The sequence below is a fragment of the Lonchura striata genome, chromosome 2, assembly GCF_050655825.1.
Source record: "Lonchura striata isolate lonStrDom1 chromosome 2, ASM5065582v1, whole genome shotgun sequence".
In the NCBI taxonomy this organism is placed as follows: Eukaryota; Metazoa; Chordata; class Aves; order Passeriformes; family Estrildidae; genus Lonchura; species Lonchura striata.
This window is the reverse complement of record NC_140704.1, coordinates 65,845,864-65,866,723: the sequence shown is the minus strand read 5'-3', so window position 1 is coordinate 65,866,723 and position 20,860 is coordinate 65,845,864. Positions and strand designations below refer to the sequence as shown.

The 20,860-nt window shown below is 38.4% G+C and overlaps 1 protein-coding gene across 1 annotated transcript; it reads right to left on the bottom strand.

Moving 5' to 3' along the window:
- Positions 1 to 309: 309 nt before the first annotated feature.
- Positions 310 to 20,475, bottom strand: TMEM170B (transmembrane protein 170B). The gene is made up of 3 exons (XM_021536525.4): positions 19,909 to 20,475; positions 12,466 to 12,636; positions 310 to 8,532 (listed from the first exon to the last, which is right to left on the bottom strand). Exons 1-3 carry the CDS (start codon positions 20,003 to 20,005, stop codon positions 8,402 to 8,404), a joined length of 399 nt encoding a protein of 132 aa, XP_021392200.1. The 5' UTR covers positions 20,006 to 20,475; the 3' UTR covers positions 310 to 8,401.
- Between the last annotated feature and the right edge of the window lie 385 nt (positions 20,476 to 20,860).

The window sequence follows — 20,860 nt, the reverse complement described above, 5'->3', positions numbered from 1 at the left end:
TTCTGCAACCAATTTATTTTCTAAACTACATACACCCAGTTGCATAAACAAATCCTTATTATAACCACAGAAGCAGCTGCCTCAGTTTCTGCTGTAACCAGCCATTTACAGATGATTCATTTGCTCCCGAATTTTTTTCCCCCCCCATGCTAAAGTTTAACTGTAAGAAACAGAGGCCATAGCTTATAAAGCTGTGTGTGGAAACAATGGAGAAATAAAGGTATTTCCCACAACCTGCTAACACAGGTACCAGTGAGGAGTTTTTTCTATCTATAAACCACAATTAAGACAACTGCAGGAAGACACCAATGTGGTCTACAAGAAGGTACATCATTTAATTACTAATTTTAGCTTTATTTTATGTGTACATCTGTACATTTCAACCAGATTCACAAAAGGTAAAACTTGTGTTGTCGGAGTATTTCATACAGAGGTTGACACATTGCTTCATGATTACTCAGAAGAACATGCAATAAGCTACAGAAAGTTTATGAAAATATTTTAATAGAAAACTTTAGTTAAATAAAGGAGCATGAGAAACCATGTTTAACTTGTAAATTCTGTTTATAAGCTATTATAAGACATTTCCTACAACCAAAAAAAAAAAATAAAAGAAATATAAATAATTACATAAAGATTCTTTAAATCTTACAGTTGGACAACTGTTCCACTGTGTCTACATTCTAAAGAATGCAAGTGGAAATTGTGCAGAAGAATATTTTACTTTAAATAATTGTCCAAATGTTATTGCTGTTTTTCAAAAAAAACCTGAAAGCATGCAATGAAAACTTCAAACTAAACAGACAGCTGAATGGACATATTGAGGTTATTAACACAAAATGCAAAAGGTAACTACAAAAGTTCCTCAAAATGTTGTGGTTTTTTTAATATGTACACAGTGAACTGTACACAAACAGGGAAATAAAAAAGTTGGTTAAAAAAATGAAATATAGTAGTATACATTATTTACAACTTAAATGCCATCTTTTTTGTAACTGGAGCTAAACTGTTACATGAGCATGCAGTACATCCACCACTCAAAACAAGTACCTTTAGCACACTATAAGAGAGTCCTGTACAAAGCATAAGTCAACTAAATGTTAAATCACTCTTCTCCATCATTGCTGTTACTACCTTTGAGCTTAGTAACAATGCCTAGGTCACAACACTTTAGCTTAGGTAACTTCAAAAAGTGAAGATATGAACATCTATTTCTAATACAAGTTCAAAAAATGCACTCTATCAACAAGACAGTTTATGGCGAGACACTAACAATGTTCTATTGTTTAAGTCATGCTTGATGAAAAGCAGTACTGAAGGAGCACAAGTCTGTCAGTGGACTAATGGATATTTTTTACTTTTGTCATTTTTAAAGATTTTCAAATTCCTGTTTTCGTCTCCTCCTATTTGTTCAGCCAAATCCAAATGGTTATAATACTTGCATTTTTAAAGCTTATAGTACAACTGCTCAAGTTATGAATACAGATTCTAAATACTTTTTCTAACTGTAAAATAGGTATTTATTCTTAAGGTTTCTGGAATCACTTCTGAAGAATTGTGTGCTATTCTATATATTGTCACAGTCAAAAGTTTAGTTCTGTAGATACCTGATCATCCTCTAAAACACCCAAAATATTAAGGACCTTCAAAATTTCATTATCTGTATAAAATTTAGGCACATTTCAAACAACTAAAACCTCTAGCCAAGTAATTTTAAAAGATTTTAAATTTTTAGCTCCCATATATCTCATATTGATGGATAATCCAAAATGGATTTTACAGTGTTGACACTAAATTTCTCAGGTAAACCTAGAAAGTTAAGTCTCAAATAAAAAGGAATGCCATTTGTATCAATCAAGTATTGTTTATTTTACTGAAAATGTCTATTCAGTATTTACTTTGCCTTAGAGTTGGTGTTTTCCTGTCCACAAAAGGATTACAAAAGGATATAGTATCCATTCCCTTCAACAGCTGTCAAATCCAGCTAGGATTCATACAGTAGCTTCCCAAAGTCTTCAGTAACTACAAGATGAACAATTAGAAGTGACAAAATTTATGCTCCTGAAAGAAAATACTTCTTTAGATCATTTTTTAGAGCCAAATTGTTTTTACACCTGCTACACTGGGAGAATACCCCAAGCAGTAATACATCTTCACAGACTTTGAGATGTCCTTGCGATTGCATTAAGAATTAATGCACAGCTTGAATTTCATGTATAACTTCAGGTACAATTGTGGGAAACAGCAGAAACAGGATGCTTCAGGACATAATCTGTCACAATTTTAGGATATCAAACATATGTACTCAGGTTGAATTCTACTTTCTACGATAATTTCATTTTTCCAAAAGTGTGTGCAGTTACATACACAAATTAATGAACCCAGATGAAGATTTCACTGCTGTAATAGAGGGCAGAATAGTTTTCCCACTGACTTTAAAAGTTGTGATGGTGGTGACCAATATCACCACCAAATATTTGACCATTAGCCCAAAAAAAAATGTTCAGCTCTCTTAAATTCATCTCTATTCAAAGAACATTGATTACTTCAGATGAGGATTTGAAGTGTCTTTCCACCTTGGGCTGCTCCCAATATAAAGACTAAGAAAAAGTTTTAATTCAAAAGGTCAATATGCTGATGCATGTATGTTAAATTTTGGTAACTCTGAAAAAAGTTAAGCTTTAGCATTTTTGTGTATGTAATAATACATCATAATTTATGATCAACATTCAGAATTCAGTTTTGTCTCAAATTGCTTGGAATTAGATGTGCTATTAGGATGACAACTGTGACCTAGCTCCATGTTTTTCCCCTTAACTGAAATACACATTAGATGAAAAAACCTATTTCTAGAAACAGAAGACCAACTGAAAAAAATTGTCAGGTTCACAATTGCATTTCTAGGCCTTATAGAGTCACTTTCTGGGGAGAGGGGCTAACTGATTAAGCCACAATTCATTACACCAAGCAGTACTATTGTGTCTATTCATCCGGAATTATACATGTGTGATGTTGGATGGCTGTGCACAAAAACATCCAGTTTAATATGCTCATGATATACTTAGATTTAATGCAGGCAAGGTATTATTAAAATATGTCTAGTGCATGAAATACATACATTAAAACAAAAAGAAAACAGTTCCTATCGTTATTCAGACTTCATTACAGTTTCTGCTCAAAGGGCATTATATATGTGCCCCCCACAACAGAACTCAAAAATTGTAAGCAAAATAAATAACAATGTACAATATATTGAGAGGGAAATACTATTTTCCTTATCAAAATCAAAACTGTACTTCAAAAACAGAAAGCTACTTTAGACAAGTGTAGACAAGCTTCTCATCCTCGTTGAATGTTCAAAACTGGTTAAATCATTGGTTTCTTAAATAAAAGTCAACAGCAAATCATGGCTAGCCACAGCATACAGCTTAGTTTCATAAACTCAAAATTACTCAGAAAATTAAAGACAATAATTATTTAGAAGCTTTTTTCCCAGAAACACAGCTGCAGGTTTTGAATAAAAACAATTTTTTTTGATCTAGGGAATAAGTCAAGCCAACTAGAGTGGTGCAAAATGTTCTTTAGCTGCTTCCCAAGATGAGAACCAAAAGAGCAACCACCTCCAGTATATGTGTACCAATGCACAGCGATTGTGGAAGCTCTACTGAATGCCTGAGTCAGGGTCAGAGAGGTTGTCTCCAAGAGGAATCTCCACGTAAGCATCTGCTACTGATCTCCAAACCACGGAAATAACACCAATTAAACAATGTTTGGGTCACTTAAGCTTTGGGTCAATAGAACCTGGTTCTATGAGTGATTTTGGTGGCCTAGACACTTGTTGGAAGAACAATACAGCAGCCCACATGTTATCCATCACGTTCCTGGAGTATGTAGAGGACATATTTGGAATACAGATGGTTAGATGTACCAGTCAAGGGTGAGGCACTGCTGGCCTTGCTACTCACAAGCCAAGGAAACCTGCTTGGAAACCTGCAAAATCCCAAACAGTGACAGCCTCAGGTGCCATGATCACAGTAGTGGGATTCTGCTGAGCATGCTGAAGGTCAGTGTAAAAACAAACAATTCAGATTTAGAAGAGAAGGCTTCACTACACTCATAGCCCATGGGAAGGGATGCCACGGAGGATAAAGAAGCTAGCGAGTGCTGGGAGTTTTTCACCAGCAGTCTCCTCTTTTTCACCAGCTCATCCTCTTTAAGGTCACGAGAGGCAGAGCAAGAGACCTCTTTGGCTTAACTGTGAACCTCTGAATTTGCTCAAACCCAGAAGAGAAGTGTACCAGAGCTAGAAAAGCAGAAAAATACACATTGAGAACTAAAAAGATGCAGAGAGAACTTTAGGAAGTTCAACAAGGACAAGATCTTGCACTTGGCAAAACACAATCCAGGAGTGCAGCACAGGCTGGGATGGACTTGTCTGAGAAGCAGCTCTGTGGAAAGGGATCTGGGGGTCCTGGTGAACAAGCAGCTCCATGTGAGTGAGCAGTGTACTGTTATGGCAAACAAAGCCAACAGGATCATTGATGTGATGGACTGCATCAACAAGGGCATAACCAGCAGAGATAAAATCCCCATTATCTCACTCAGCCTCATCACAGGCCACACCTGCAATACTTGGGTGCTCTGTGTTCAGCTTTGGTCCCTGACATGCAAAAAACACACAAATCCATGGATAGACTGGAAAGGCTCCAGAAAAAGGCCACAGGGATAATCAAAGGTCTGGGAAGACTGACATATGAGAAAAGGCAAAGAACTAGCTTGATTCTGCCTTGAAGAAAGAAGGCTTAAAGCAGCCTTTATCACCATATTCCAATGTTCAAAGGGTGGCTACAAAGAAGATTCCCTTTTTACAAGCAGTCACATGGAAAAGATGAGGGGTCATGCGTACAAATTACTTTGTGATATTCCAGTTGGACACCGGAATAATGCCATTGGAACAAAATCCACAGGGAAGTACTGGACTCCCCAGCACTGGACATTTTAAAGACTTGGCTGGTCAGGGCACTGGGCTACCTTGTTTAGACCATGCTATTGCCAGGAAAGGTTGGACCAGACCATTGATGAGGTCCCCTCCAACCTGGTATTCTATAATTCTATGATAATACTGATGAATTGAAAATGTGTGCAAAGTTTAAATCTTTGCTAGAAGCAGCTTCTAAATAAACAGTAGTTTTTCCACATTAAATAATATATTCAGTACTCACCCTTCTTCCAAATATTAAACTGTGTCGATGCATTATTTTTCTGCACAATGCAGAATGTGCCCAGTGACACAATGCAGAGACAGGCAGAGCTGATTGAAGATAGTGCTAAAACATCCTGTGTGGACAACACTGCATTGTCCAAGGGTGAACCAGGGTACCATCTGTGCCATTCACTCACACACAAGATATCTTTGTAGCTTAGTTAAAAGGGGCAGGAGGAGGGGAGGCTATCTAAAGTAATTTTATTTCTTATTGGAAAATCTAATTTAGTTGTTAGTGTGTCAGGTATAAAAACACACTCCACAAAGCCACCATTCATTCATATATATATATATACACACACACACACCTAAACCCTAAAGCACCTTATGCTTAACAACGTTGTTTCTAGGGATATGGAATGAAAGTTCCAAGTTTTGCAGACATAAGGCCACTTACAATTTCTTTCACTGTTGGAGTTATTAAGCAGTATGTTCATGCTGTGATTAAAGAACACTTCACAGGCAAACTTTTCATCATTATAAACTCCTCACAGGAAACAGCTGAAAACAAACTTCTGTCAAATAAAGCTTTGTCCCTGTTAGGCCACATAAGCATTACATTATCTGCCTGTCCTTTGTTGCCAGGCAATAATGCTATACAATGCAAAGACAACTAAGCACATGACAACATCTTAAAAGTGAATACAAGTACCTATGCAATAAAAATTATTTGAAGAAAGGTAGCTTAAAACCTTCAAAGATGCCTCCTTGTCCAAGGGGGAGAGTTACAATGGCAACAACTTCATTGGCACAGTAATTAAAATGAAGAATGAAGTTCATCAGTACAAGCATATGTATCTCATCAGCTAGGAGCAGTCTGCTGTAGTTTAACTTAGTGAAAGACAGCAAGCCATTGAGCAGTGGCAGCATAATAGCCTCCTATAAATATAAGGATTGAGATGTTCAAGGAAATTTGGAACCTGTGAGTAAATTTCAGTGTGAGATAAAGGCATGAGACAATCTAAATTAGTGAACATAGTGCTTCGTACTGTGGTTGGTTTTGATCCAGACAAGCATTTCCAGATTGTCAAATATGTTTTAAAGTCTGTTGAACAAGACACTGTATCAAGTAACCAAATTAATTAGAAATAATCAAAATAGAACAAGAATGAAGATGCGAAAATTTTTTTAAATCCTCTCCCCTAAACATACATGTAACAAGGCACATTAGGAGAAATATCTTCAATCACTTTATTATTCAGTTTGACTTAAATACCTGAAACCAGTTTTCTCACAATTTAAGACAATGGGGAGAAGTTTCCATTGCTTGTTACAGATGTCGTAATTTCATTGTCTATTAAAGTGCAATGGTTGTGTGCCAAAAATAATAAGCAGAAAGACAAAAAAACAAACAGGAAAGTTTTTGAAGACATTAAAGATCAGTGACAATATATGTATTCAGCCACATTTTTGAAGCAATTAAAAGTAAAAATAACACTGAAAATATTTATAAACCTATATTTTAACTTGTTCCCTGCAAAGCCCATAACTTTGTGTGTTTTCCAAACAAGACTTTGATGTTTTTAAAGAAAACAAATACTATTAGCATTCCTAGTATTTTAAAGAAATGTATATGGAATAAGATAAAGGCAGACGGGTTAATTCATTACATTTTAAAATACTATCATACTGATAAATTGATGCAATCAGTGCAAGCAATGACTGGATTGCAAATTATATTTTAAACATATTCTTTTAGGTGTGCAGTAGGTGCCAGTGTTTGTGACAGTCCTGAAATTCTTTTTGACATCATAACAGCAAAACCTTTGTGTGATCCCTGTCATCATTAAGAGACAACTTGTGAAAAGCATTAAACTGAGAAAAGATGTAAAAGATTCCTTATTCTTCACAGAACTTTATGCCCTTTAAATTTTGTATTTCATAAATAATTAGTCATTAGACTTAAAATTTCTCTTTACTCCAAACACTCACATTTATGACATTTCACATGCACAACACCACTCGGTCCCTTTTAAACTAGAGAAGCACAAACCACTGAAAGCTAAGTATTTGAAAGTTCCAGGTATCTTAATCTTTCCAAAGATACAAAGTGTTCAGAAACAAGGTAGTAAATACATTAGTGCTGCCCCACTTAAGAATTTTTGGAGTATGGTAACTATTTTATTACACTTAATATTTTTGTTCAGTAGAAAACCAATATATCATATTGTTAACCCTTTTCATTTTCCTCATAGGTGTATTCTGAGAGTTTGTTGTATTTGTGTTTTCCTTACAGAATATATGTAGGGGTAAGGGTCCTACCAGTGCTTAATTAAATATAGGAAGTTTATTTGCAATGAGAATCCTTTTTCTGAGGTTTGCAGAAGGGCTGGTAAACGTGTATGTTTAAGACAAAGTAATTTCAAGGAAAACAACAGTTTAAGATTTTTATGTGCATACACAACAGCTTGTACTTAATAACCTTCATACAGTCACCTTAAACTCCTGATTTCTGACTAGCTAAAGTCACAAAGAAATGTGCCAAGGAACAAAACTGCCACGAACCATTCTTCACATAGTGCTAATTATATCAGGGTTGTTAAAGCTGCGGTTCTTAAACCCCATCAAAATTAATCTACATTTTGAAAGAGATCTAAAGTTGTTTTGAATGCTGAACAAGAATATTCAGCATTCAGAGAGATTCTTCTAATACACAAAAGTCAGTTACCTCGCTATTTCACCTGAATTCAAGGAGAATTGTGCACATTCACAGAATTCTTCTACATTCCAGAGCTTACCCAGCCACCCGCTCAGAGTTAAACCAAACATCTTCAAGTCTGGCACACGAAGCAACCTTCAGGACGTCCCCTCTGTTTCGTTCCAAGGTGTTAAGGACAGTGATCCCAGCACCAAGCAAGGACCTGCCTGGCAGCTGCTGGAGGTGCTCCGTGTCTGCTTGGCACACGGAGATCCCCCTGGCCCGTGACGGAGGCACGCTAAGGCGCAGTGCAGGAGTGCAGCAGTTCCAACACTAGAGGACAGCCTGCTCATTTGACTGAGCCTCGAGATTTGTAGTGCACTTTCCACATAGCTTCCTTCCTCTTGCACTAGAATTCGAGTCCATAAGCTGATGAATCCACTTTCAGGAAGCTTCTCTTCAGATTAAAGATGTTTTTCTCCCCCCTTTCTACATAAGTTTCAAAGCGTTGCAAGAATTCGTGAAAATGAGATAATTAACGTCAGTACTGTCTGTCCAACGCCAAAGACAAGAGCTTCTAGGGGAGCCATATTCTTTCCTGCTACTCTGTAAATTCCAGCTACTGCAGCACCTAAGAATCACAAGGAAAACAATGATCAAATCACAGGAAAAGCCAAGGTTGAAATATGTGACAAATTATCTACTCTGTCTATGCATCAGCTATTTATAGAGCATTACCAAACACTGCATTACTTCATGACATTACACAATTACCAGCCTTGCTCGTATTTTTCTAGTTATATATATATCCTTCAGGAATTATTTTCCCAATTGAACCAGATCAACTTTTCCATCATCAGTTAGATTTAAGAAAATAAAATCTTGTTGTTTCCCTGTACACATCTTCAATTTTTTTCCCAACATTTTTTGCTTTGTGCCAGTTTGAAAAGGTAGCAAGACAGTCCTCTAAAAATTGACCAAGTCTGAAGAGTGCTTTAATACTGCTTGTATTGGCAGGGAGAAGACAAGAACAATAAAGCTGCTAGTGTCAACAAAACAATTTTAAACACACATTTTCCAGCTTCATTTAATATTTTAGCTGAATAAATTGGTCATAGTAAATGAGTTTCTTTTGATTTAAACTCCTGAATTGTTAACAATTGTTTAGCAAATCCAGCAAAACATGAAAAAGTTTGAAGTATTGCAGTGTTTTCCATAAATGTGTATGAGAGGAAATTTCTAACCAATACAATTAAATTTTGAGCTGCAGCACATAAACTCCAAACTCAACAGATCATTTTTCTTGTACATTTGTGTGCAAATTCACATTTGAAATATAATATCAAGAGGCCAGGATCAACCAAAACCAAACACAAAATTTAACTGTAGACCTTCAGTATGCATTGTCTCAGATGCTATCTAGTCATAATTAAATGCCTTCAGAGATCACAGAGGCTCTTTCAGGCTCAAAGAGAACTGAAAAGTCATCATAATTTTTTTTAAATAATAAGCAAGAGTTTTAAAAAAAGGAATTTTTTTTTTGGTCTTGCACAGTCACTAATGGGAATAGTCTGCTAGAATGATCAAAAATCCATTAGTGACACAGAAATACATTGAGTCGCAACAGATTTTCTGAAACTACAGTCAGCATCTGAATCATCTGACATCTTCAAAAAGTAACACTTCAGTTTCACAATAGCTTTGGAAGAGTAGAATTTACTAATCATTGTGGCCATAATGATACTTAAAAACACTCTTAATCATATTATTAGACAAATTTTGGGTTAATTTATTTTTATTGGGTTTTTTGTGGTTTTTTGGTTTATTTTAAACATATTCTGTAAAGTATATTTCATCTGAAGTATCTCACCAGAAGGCTAGCCTTATGATGGTATTTCATTCAGCTACCTTTCATAAGCTTTTCCATTTGTTTCTTGGCTAGCTGTTGTCAAAATGTGAAAAAGATCCTTTAGATTGAGCCCACACTGACATTAAAATTATTTTTCAGATTGAACTCTCAAAGCAAATTCAAATTGGCCACAAAAGTATATCAGAATTGTCACTAGTAGATCAATAACAGAAATTTGGGGCTTTGAGAAAACACTGAGATACTCTGGGAAGTATTCAGAATAAAACAATAAAAATTTGATAGTTTGCTAATTAGGTATTATTACACAAATAACAGTGTGCAGTACAACCTGTAATCCATAACCCAGCACAACTGGTATTGAGCCAAAAGTATGTACTATAAGCTGCCAACGAGGGAAATGAGAATTTTTCACCAAAAAGGAGTGTGCTGGGGAAGAAGAGGAAGGACAGGTCCTTCTTGATCAAATACAGCTAAAATTCTTGCCTTAAGCTGCCTGGTATTTATATATTTCTGTTTGGCTTGGTGGGGATTTTTTGGTTGTTGCTTTGTGGGTTTCTTTGGTTTTGTTATGGTTTTAGGTTTTTTTGGTTGTTTTTTTCTTTTTTACTGTATTCCCTTCTGATTAATTACCCTTAATTTCCATGACTTTTCAAAACTAAGAAACAGAGAAGTCTCCTGCTTTTCTATATGCTGCTAAAAATGTTCCAGAACATCAGAAAGTTTGAAAGATCTCCCTGAGCAAAATTAAACTCACATTCTGCAATAGTCTATGCTGCCTTCATTCTCCTACACAAAAAAATGCAGAAGACTGGAAATGCAAAGTGGAAATTGAAGTCAGTATGTTATTTCAATTCCTTAAGCACTGGACCAGGCGTATTCAAATAGCTGATATTTCAACTGACATCTCTCAGTTTACAGCATAATAGTTATTAAAAATCCTCTTTAATATTTGATCACCATAATTTGCCTTCAAAAGCTCCCCACAGAATTTCTTTCAGTATGAAACAACTGAGTTCTGGCCAGAAACAAAAAATACTTCAAGGTAAAAGTACTTGCCTAAGCTAATTGCAATACTCTCTGCAAAACCTTTGGGAACAGCATAACAAGTCTACAGTGTAAGCTTGGAGAAGTTCTCAGATGAATATGCACACAAACAGGATTGCTTACGTGCTAAATGTTTTGACCTGCAAAACTGGATGCCAAAAATACAACTGTGTTCCTACTCTTTTTATGCATAGATAGAAGATACAAAGTACTTTCATTTGAGAGACACTGATCCTGAAACCTCCCCACCACACAAAGCTGTGGAAGTCTCTGCTTGGATCTTTCAACACAACATTTCCTATCTCAGTTCTTCAGAAATGTTCCTGCATGGCTGACCTTGTAACAGGCCACTACCTTTTAATCCTAAAACAAAAATCAGCATAACATATAACATAAGGCAATCAACTGGTTCCAACTTATCTTAGTGAAAAAAAAACACAATGCAACCCAACCCCCCTGCAAAAACCCAACAAAAAAATAGTTATACTGAATTATACTGTGTTAACTAGTGGAAATTCTAAGCTAAGAAATCTGCAGCAATTAAAACAACCTTTTCAGGAAAGTCTTAGTGAAACTTCTCATGACATTTGCATTTTTATTTAGCCTTGCAAAACAGTAATTAGGGAGCTTCCAGAGGCAATAAGGTATAATCTGACACAAATCCTCTATCAATGTGTCCAAAGCTGATAGTGATACCACTATTCTGATAACCCGGGCAGAACACAGGAAAACCAAAATGAAAGGTGGGAAGTTTTGCCTTCAGACTATATGGTGTTTGCTAGATTTATGGTTCCTTACCCTCGGAGACCTTTCAAGTTAGGCAATCTTTTCTGCAACATTGAAGATTTTTGGGGCAGAAATGACTGCTCAGTTAACATAGGAACCATTCAACACATAGACACAGTTTTTAATGCTGAGAACTCCTTACCAGCACTGTTGCAGACAAGCATGTGCTTCTTTCCTGAAAAAATAGCATTCACTATTTTTCCCCCGCAAGAGAAAAATCAGCATGCTCCTACTTGCTTGGGAAAGCTACTGTAGTCTATTTATAAGTTGGATAAACAGAGCTGGATATTATAAAACCAAAGAATGAATAAAGTGTCCTACAGGTTTTTTGACCCATGTGTTATATCTATGCTGATATAGATAATGCAATTTCTTGGGAAAGATGGAAAAGCTGCATCTGATACCAATAACGACGAAGACAGATGAGCAGCATTTCCTCAAAACATTCTTGCAACACCGCTCGTGTCATATTTGGTCAGGTGTAAGCCTTCTCTACACTTTACTACATAACACACTCCTACTTTCTGCAATGTTTTTCTGCAATGTTTTAAACATGAATGTTTTTAACTACAGCTCTGTGAACCTTTGGGCTTTAACAGAAAAAATTGTTGCATCTCTCTGAGGATACAATGTCAAGAAATAAAAAAATGAAAAAATGTATCTTCAGTGGTAGACATTCATCTAATACCATAAGAAACTGTAACAGATGCCATTGCTAAACAGTATTTCAGTTAGAATATCAGCAAAGCTTATTTGTTTTTTTTTTTTTAGAAGTTAGATGTAAAATAACAAAGGGGAAAAAACCCTAAAACAACAACAAAACAAACAAAAAAAAACCCGAACAAGAACAAAAGGCAGACTTACTGGTTATCATTGCTCCAGTTACAGAACCCAGAAATCCAATGCTGACCACAATGACAGATATCAGCCTCCCCTGCCTATGCCTCTGCAGCATCACAAACATTAATACTCCCACAGCACCATGGACAAAGAGAGAGGAGAAGAGAGCCCAGAGGAAAACCCAGTACCACATCTCTGAAAGAAAGCAGTCAAATAAAGGGTTAATATTCTTAAGACAAAAACTTTATAAGAAACTTTAAAACATTACAAACAATCAACAGCAAGAGAAAATCAATACTGATTTCCATCTTAAAAGTGACATATGTGACACCATCAGCACATGTTCAAGACTCTTTCCTCACTTCAGCAGTCTGTCATAAAGGATTATCTGTATTATATTAAAAATTATAAAAAGGATTCTGGCAAAAATCTTAATTCAGATATATTTTTACAAGTAGCCATAATTCCTTTAATGGCTTCTTTAAATAGTGTTGATTGCAATTTCATAGTAGGCATTGTAACTGCTTCTGTCAGATGAAATATCCTCTGATACAAAGACTGAAGGAGGAAAAAGTCAAGAACTGGTCTGGGGTTTGTTTGGGTCATGAGCTTTTATTTGGGGCAGGTGTGGATCTTTTGTTGTTTCCCAACCCCCCACCCTCACAAATAAGAGACAACATCAGGTAACATCAGATGGGAAAACTGAGATTAAAAACTTTAGCTTATCTACAACCAGGAGCTGTAATAGGGTGCTCCATCAAATTAACTTCAATAATGCAAATAAAAGCACTATCAGTTTAACAAGAAATTTTAAGACATCTAACTCCCAGCTTCTAATTGCTTAGTACAGAACTTCAGAGAGAGCTAGAGACTATTATTTGAATTACTACAAAGGGTGTCAGATCATGAGAATGTTTGGAGCACAAACAATTCTTTGAAGAATGGCAGACATGATGAGCACCTTCAAAGAAAAGAGCTGAAACCCTGGAGCCATCAATGGAGCTACACAATAACTCAAGAACCTTTCTCACTTAGTGTCAACTTTCTAAAAACTTTCTATAAATCAAGAGGGTGAGTAAATAAAAGAAAAAATCCCTTTTGTTTTTAGTCAAGTACAGTAGGTATGTATCATTACAGAACTTAACAAATTAGGATACATATTCCATAATCCCATGACACTGCCATTAATTCAGTTTTTGCTGCAGTTCTCCTCAAAAATAGAATAAAAATCCCAGCTTCCTTACAAAGGCAAGACACTTATTGCTTATGAGGCAAGCCTGTATTAATGCAGCTTGACTCGTATCAATTATTTGAGGAAAAAATACATCCCAATTAGTTAACTTAAAAATACTGAGCAGCACAAAACATACTGTGAAAAGATGCTACGAAGAAAATGTTGCTACACAATAACCACAGCCCTGGGAATCCATTGTCAGTAGGTTATGTATACAGATAGCATAGATACAGAGTTCAAGCTTTTTTTATTCAGCAGTACCTTGGGAGTAGCTCAGCCCTTTCCATTTCACACTATGTTTGCCCAAGGACAAACAGCTCCTCTAAATCATGATAGCCAAAAGGGTCTTTTAAGAGAGCAGCAAGGAAAGTTGTTGGCAAATCTACATCCAATTAATACTTCAACTGCAGTTCAAGGTGCAGCTATTCCTTCTGAGTGCCTGGGTATATATGTTCTCATCCTGAAAGTGGCTTGGAGCAGCTCTCCTCAGATCCTCCATCCCTTCACCCCTGGCCCCAAAATGGGCATCAAAAATCTTGGCAAAAGGATCATGACCATGGTACTGTTCCACTAAATGAATCTCATCATTCTCAGAAGCTACTGTGACAGAACAGTGGCAGGAGTGTCAAGCAGTAACTCCACAAATGCCCTCACTAAAATGAAGAAAGACTGGCTGACCTAATCTGTGGGAGGGGAACCTCTCCTGCTGTCCTAACAGGCCTGGTCCATTACTAGCACAGCCTGGGTGTTTCCATTGTTTTATTCAAGTGGAAGCACATAAACAAGAGGATTAACCAAAGATCTACCAATATAGAACATGGCAGCCCTGTCAGACCTACAGTTGGACAACAGAGAAACAAACCTTAGGATCTATTAACCAATCTGGACCAAGAAAGTCTGTGGGAATCTGACACTGTCATATCCTGTAATTTCTACAGGATTTCTTAGGCACTGCATCACCGTTTAGGAAATTGGTGTTTGTAGGTATTGTCAACCTTCATCAGGTAGAAAAGACAAATGACTTCCAGTCTTAGGAAAGCTCACTAGGAAGGCTAACTACTCTCCTGTAACTAAGAAACCAAAAATATTTACAAACTCTTACACAACAAAATAGCTCCACAGTGAACAACTATCTTCGGTCTTATTTACATTCCCAATAAGGCTCAAGGAAAATTTGTATCACCCCTCACTTTATATTTAGGGCAGGAGGCTTGAGAATAGAACCAGCACCAGTGTCCTGTTGGCTAAAGAAGCATAAACTTCAGTTCTTTCACTTTCTCCTCCTACTCCCTAAAAGCAGCAGGCATATTGAAAAGGAAATTAGAGAACATCCAGAAATATCCTTTGTTTGACACAAAAGCATCTGGAGCTTTGTTAAACTATGACCTCCCTTCTTTAAAATATCATGTATGTCTTAAAACATCATGTAGGAGCATGAAACAGGACAAATCACTTCCAAGCACCTTTCCTAGGAAAGGCCAGAAGTTATAATTTCTTATCCTCTTTTATTTACTCTTTCTATACCTGATAGCTCACCCCAGTAATTTCTTCTGCTCATAGGACGAGTAATGAAGCCAACCAAGTAAGTTGTTTAACAGGGATGAACAAGGTAAGGAGAGAGAGACAGCCCTTCAAGCAAATCAGAGGAGACCTTAAGCTCCATTCATCTAGAGGACAACATAAACACTCTTACCCTGATACGGCGAGGGCAGAGAATTACTCATGTTCTGTAAAATTCAGTATCATCTAACCCCTGAATCATGAAGAGAGATGACTCTCAAAAGCAGTATCTGAGAGTAACACTGAAAGACACAAAGAATTGGATGGGAATAACCCTGAGAGATGCCACTAAAGAATAGAGAAAGAATGTGCGCCTCTGAACACAAATGGTCAAGACTTCACTTGCTCAAAAATGACTGAGTAGTTTGATTGCTGAATTGAGTTGCAACACCTCTAAGAAAGAGGAAGCGAGACTGAAGTGTTTCAGCTATTTATGTCCTATACACTGACTGATCCTTTAAGCAGCATAAATTTATATATTGCTACTCTGACAAGAAAAAGCACAGTCCAATTTCAGTCTTTGTGCAGCTATTTAATTAGCTGGCTCTTTTGACAACATGAGCTGCATAGAGTACTTCACTGTTACGGAGGTAATGATTTACCTGTATCTGTCAGGGAGATTCAAATACTCACCTAGCCTCAGTTTATTTAGTGATGCCCTCAAAGAGCATCCCTAAAGAAATATGAATAGAATACAAAAAAAAAGTTTTAACAAAACACTTGCAACTTCTTTTGCTTGACCCTAAGAAAATTTCAGAGTTTACTTTTAGTGTATCCAAATTACTTGAAGTCACCAAAACACAACATACATGTATCAAAACTCCACAGCTCCTAGAGAAATACAGGAACTAGGGAAAGCCCAGTAGTTTACAAGTACAGTGACATTCAGTATACAATAAAGATGTCACAGCTCTCTTCTAATAGGAACAACTGAGATACATTTTTCATGTTTAAAATTCTTAGTGCTTAAACTGAAAAGAAGATTTAAGACAGTGTTTATGTTCCTTTCCTCTGGTTTGCCTCAGTTAGGGATTTTTGTCCTGCCAGAAAAGCTGCAAAACTCAAAATACCTTGCAATTAATGCCCAATCACACCAGTTTTAGAGCACTTTGTTAATTTTTATATTTACATCTATCAGATATCATGCTTATGTACTACAGATACACAGCTTCATTAAACATGGAGTATCTCCTTAGTCCTTAATCTTCAGTACTTTTCCTCTAAGTTCTAAGCTTGTTTTGCCAGATGAATAATGATTGCCTACAACATGTCATAAATCAAAAGTGATTATTCCAAAATGTCTCTCTCTTTCTCTCTCCATTCTAAACCCAGTACCCAGCCTACTACTATTAGTTACAGAGGTAAATCAAGCAATCAGCACCTGTACTAAGAATACAAAAATACACATTGAAGTCAACAAGGTTGCTCATGTCAAATTTAGAATTATCAAAAAACCAGTAACATTAGATTCCTGTAGCTTATAAACTCAAAGCACTCGAATGAAGTGACAGCATACGATAACTGCAAATGTAACTCAGCTCTTTACATGCTACATTTTTTTCTTCAGCACCAGGTCCTGTCCTTAATTATTGTATTAACTAGTACTTTCAAAGTTATCAAAAATACAGCCAAATTCTTGTTTGGAGATGCTAACATTTTTGCTGCATTAAGTGGGGAAAAAAGCACTTAGCTGGGGACCATGTAAATCTCAAATTACAGACTAGTCCTCTCAAATAACAGGATAGGGGGCAAAGAAAATCCAGACAATCTGGGACAAAAGAGCACAGGATGGAGCTTAGAAGCTTCTATTAGTAGAAATATTGCCAAGTCCCTTATTGTGAAAACAGCCTTTAAGCAATTTTTAGTTTACTGGATACTAATAATGGGAATTTTTTTCTCCTTTTCCAGTTCAAATTCAGCTGCTATCTGATTTGTTCTAGTAAACCCTGATCTAGCACTAACTGTAAAACACAAGCAGCTCATATAAAGGTGTTCTTGGGATATACTGGAGGATGTAACAGAGTGAGACAAAAGCCACCCCACTTTTCCCATGATTCCTAAAGCCTTACTTCCACCTCCCAAGAGAGGTCAGGAAGATAGGAAGCACGCACACCATGGTGATGGGCCTATGTTCAGCTAAAAGGAACAACACCAGCAGCTTTATCTGTTGCAAGGTGTGATGTGTATGTGGCAGCAATGAACTTGTCTGTGGTCTCCTGGGTATTTGAGGCCACAAATTAAATACGGGTTTTTATTTTTTTATGTTGAACCTGATTCACCCGGATGGTATAAAAATAATCTTTCAGTTTCTCATTGACAGGAAAAAGAGCCCACCAAAACTAAACTGTGAAGTATTCCTGACTATATGAAGCATTCCTGGCTTAGGCTGGAGTTCATATCAGGACCCTGTTGAAAAATTCAGAAAATTAACATATTTTTAGAAGGAAGCTGGTAACATTTTGCAACATGCTTGTGAAAACATAATCAATATAGTTTATCTAAAGGAGATAATTCTGCACTTGTGCAACTTGAAAGTCTAGTCCAGACCACAACATTAAGTCTGAAAGTAGACACAAAGCAGTCTGGAATATTCATGGAACATGGCATATTAATGATTTTCTTTTCCCAGTATTCTGGAGAAGTTTCTCCTTATACATAACAGAAGCAAAAGGGAATGGATTAAGTAGTCAAAGAAGATAAACTCATTCACAAACCTATTTTCTTGGCAGGGAAAAGAACAGAATTTCTGGTCTTGAACAAAGTTTACTTCAATAAGAAGTAAGGAAGGACTTATGTAACTAGTTCAGCTTTTTGTTAATATCAATGATTATATCAATATATATTCTAACCTGTGGAAAAGATTTTTAAGTCCAGTGCAAGTTTTGGACTGCTAACAGTCCATAAGACCATTCAGCTCAACAGGTTATGGCTGTAAGACCAGCCATGTTTTTAAACATAAATTTAGAAACTCTAATTACAACTGGCACTGACACATTCTCCAAGAACATTACAATTGCTAAAAATTTATTTTTCATATTTTTTAAGTTAAAAAGAAAAGACATTCTACATAAAAAATACCTTATGCAAGTCCTTATCTTATTGCACAAGCACTTAGAAACGAGCTGATTTTAACTCTCAGCACTGAATTTCATAGAAACGCCTATGCTGAATGATCTAATAAGAACAATTTTACTGAGGATGTCTGGCACAAAGCAAAGTGAAGTCCATTGTGAACGTTTTCCTTTAAGTGTACAAATTTTTAAAGTAGATATGTTAAAGTAATTGCTCAGGAAGTGAGCTGTATTTAGTGTGCCACCACACTAATACCTGGAAACTCTGAGACATAAACTACAAAGTTCATAGATAAAAAAGATTAACCTTTTAATATTATCTAAGATGCATCCTGAAAGTTAAAAGAACAAGAAAGACAATCACTTTCTGTTTGCTACAGCTCCAACTTCAGCTACACTTCTATTTCCATCACACTTCCTCCACCTCTGAAACATTAAAAAAGAAAACAGAATATATCAACCATTACTATAGAGTGCAAAAAGGTGACATAATATTCTTTCATATATACTAGACTATTTCCATAACTGTTTAAAACCTATCCCTAAGGAACGTTTTCCACTAATCTGTCACCACCTAATACACCCCTACAACTGAGCAGAAAGAATTCACCCAATTACATCTCTGCTATTGACACCCAATCCCTGCTTGTTCAGAGCTGGAAGCTTATGCTTTTCTTTACACAAGGACAGAATAACAGAAGATACCCCTCTCCACCATATGCTTTGGGTCTCACAGTAGTCCACACCCATTTTTCAGCCTGAGACTGAGTAGAAAAAAGCCAGCTCTTACCAAAAGCCAGCCAAAGCTCCCTTCTCCTAACAGGGGGTGAGGACCTGACTCTACTTTGGTTCACAGAATTTTTTCGTAACAGCTCAGCCTTTAAGAATCCCAGATGCTTAAGATTACAACTACTTGTCAGAAAACAACTGCCACCTCATTCACTCCCACAGGTCTTATTATCCACAGGTATACTCGGAGGTAGCGGGGGAGAGTCTCTGATTCTCCACATTCAATTTTATGGTTTTCTAGTTGTTGGGTTTTTTTGGTGGTTTTTTTTTTGTTTGTTTGTTTGTTTGTTTTATTGCTCTCTGTCAAATGCCAAGGAGGATATATCTACAAGGGGAAAAAATAAAATAAAAAACCAACCACCTCCACAAACATACTCCAGCCTTCCATATATTTTTATACACTCACACACACACACACAGGTACCCATCACTTCACTCGCATAAACACACCCTATGCTAATAGCCTTCTTTTATTCTACATGGGCACAGAAAAGTGAGCGAGCACATCCCACACGCTCGCGTCCTTCGCACGGGCAGGCATCCCAGACACCGGGCACACACCCAGACCAACCAACACCTCACACAGACCCCTCCCGATTCCCTACCCCACAGCAGGCGTACACACACACAAACATACACACACACGATATATCTGCTCACAGAACACGCACGGAGGCACCCGGGGAGACTGGGGAACACAAGCACCAGCCCTCCCTGCGCAGCACACGGAGACCACCGCCGCCCCCACGCCCTCCATTGTGCCCAGCCCCGGGCGCACCCTCGCAGCCGCCCGGCCCCGCACTGCCCCGTTACCCGTGAGGCTGCGGAGGACGGTGCCGTGAGCCCACAGGCTCAGCACTTGCTGCACCGACAGGTTGATCATGGAGTTGTCCCCCGCTTCCACCTTCATGGTGCCGCCGCCGGACCGCGGGGCGGGAGGGAGGCGGCGGCGAGGAGCGAGAGGGCGGGGAGGCGGCCACGGGAGCTCCGCGCCGCGGTGGAGACATCGAGGACGGAGTGCGGGCGGCGGCGGCCGGGGGAGCCGGGCGATCTCGGGGGAGGAGGGGAGCCGGCCGCTGGCGCTTCCCCGCCGCTCAGGGGCAGGGCCGGGCGGCGGAGCCCATCATCATCATCATCACCATCATCATCTCCGCCTCCTCTACCAGCAGTGGCCGCCGCCGGCTCGCCGGCGGCATCGTCACCCCGGTCACCGGCATCACCTGGAGCGAGGGCGGGGCGGCCGCGGGCCGTCCCTCAGGCGGGCGGCTCCATGCGGGAGAGCGGCGGCAGCGGGGAGGCTCCCGGCGGCGGCGGCTGCCGGCGGGGAGGGAGCGGGGCCGCGGGAGCGGGGCAGCGGCAGCGGGAGCGCCGGGAGCGCCGGGAGCGGCGGGCGGCCCCGCGCAGGCGCGGCGGGAGGAGCCGGGGGGCGCGGGCTCCTCCCTCCAACCGAGGAACCAGAGCTGGGAATCGCGGTTTGAGTCAAAGCGGGCGGGAAACACTGGCGATGTTGTGGACCCCCCAGAGAAACTTGCGTTAGCAAGAAGTGTCTCAAATAAAATCTACGTACACCTGTGGGTCGATTTAAAGGGGAAAATAAAGTGATAACATTCCACGGTGTTAAAGCTGGTGTTTAAGTTGATGCCGCTGAGTGCGGAGAAGAGCAAAATGCAGGTTCTGCTCTGTTCTGCTCTGTTCTGTTCTGTTCTGATGAGAGCAGTGTTTTCAGCTCGCCGCTCACGGCCTCAGCACACGGAGCTCCAGAGAG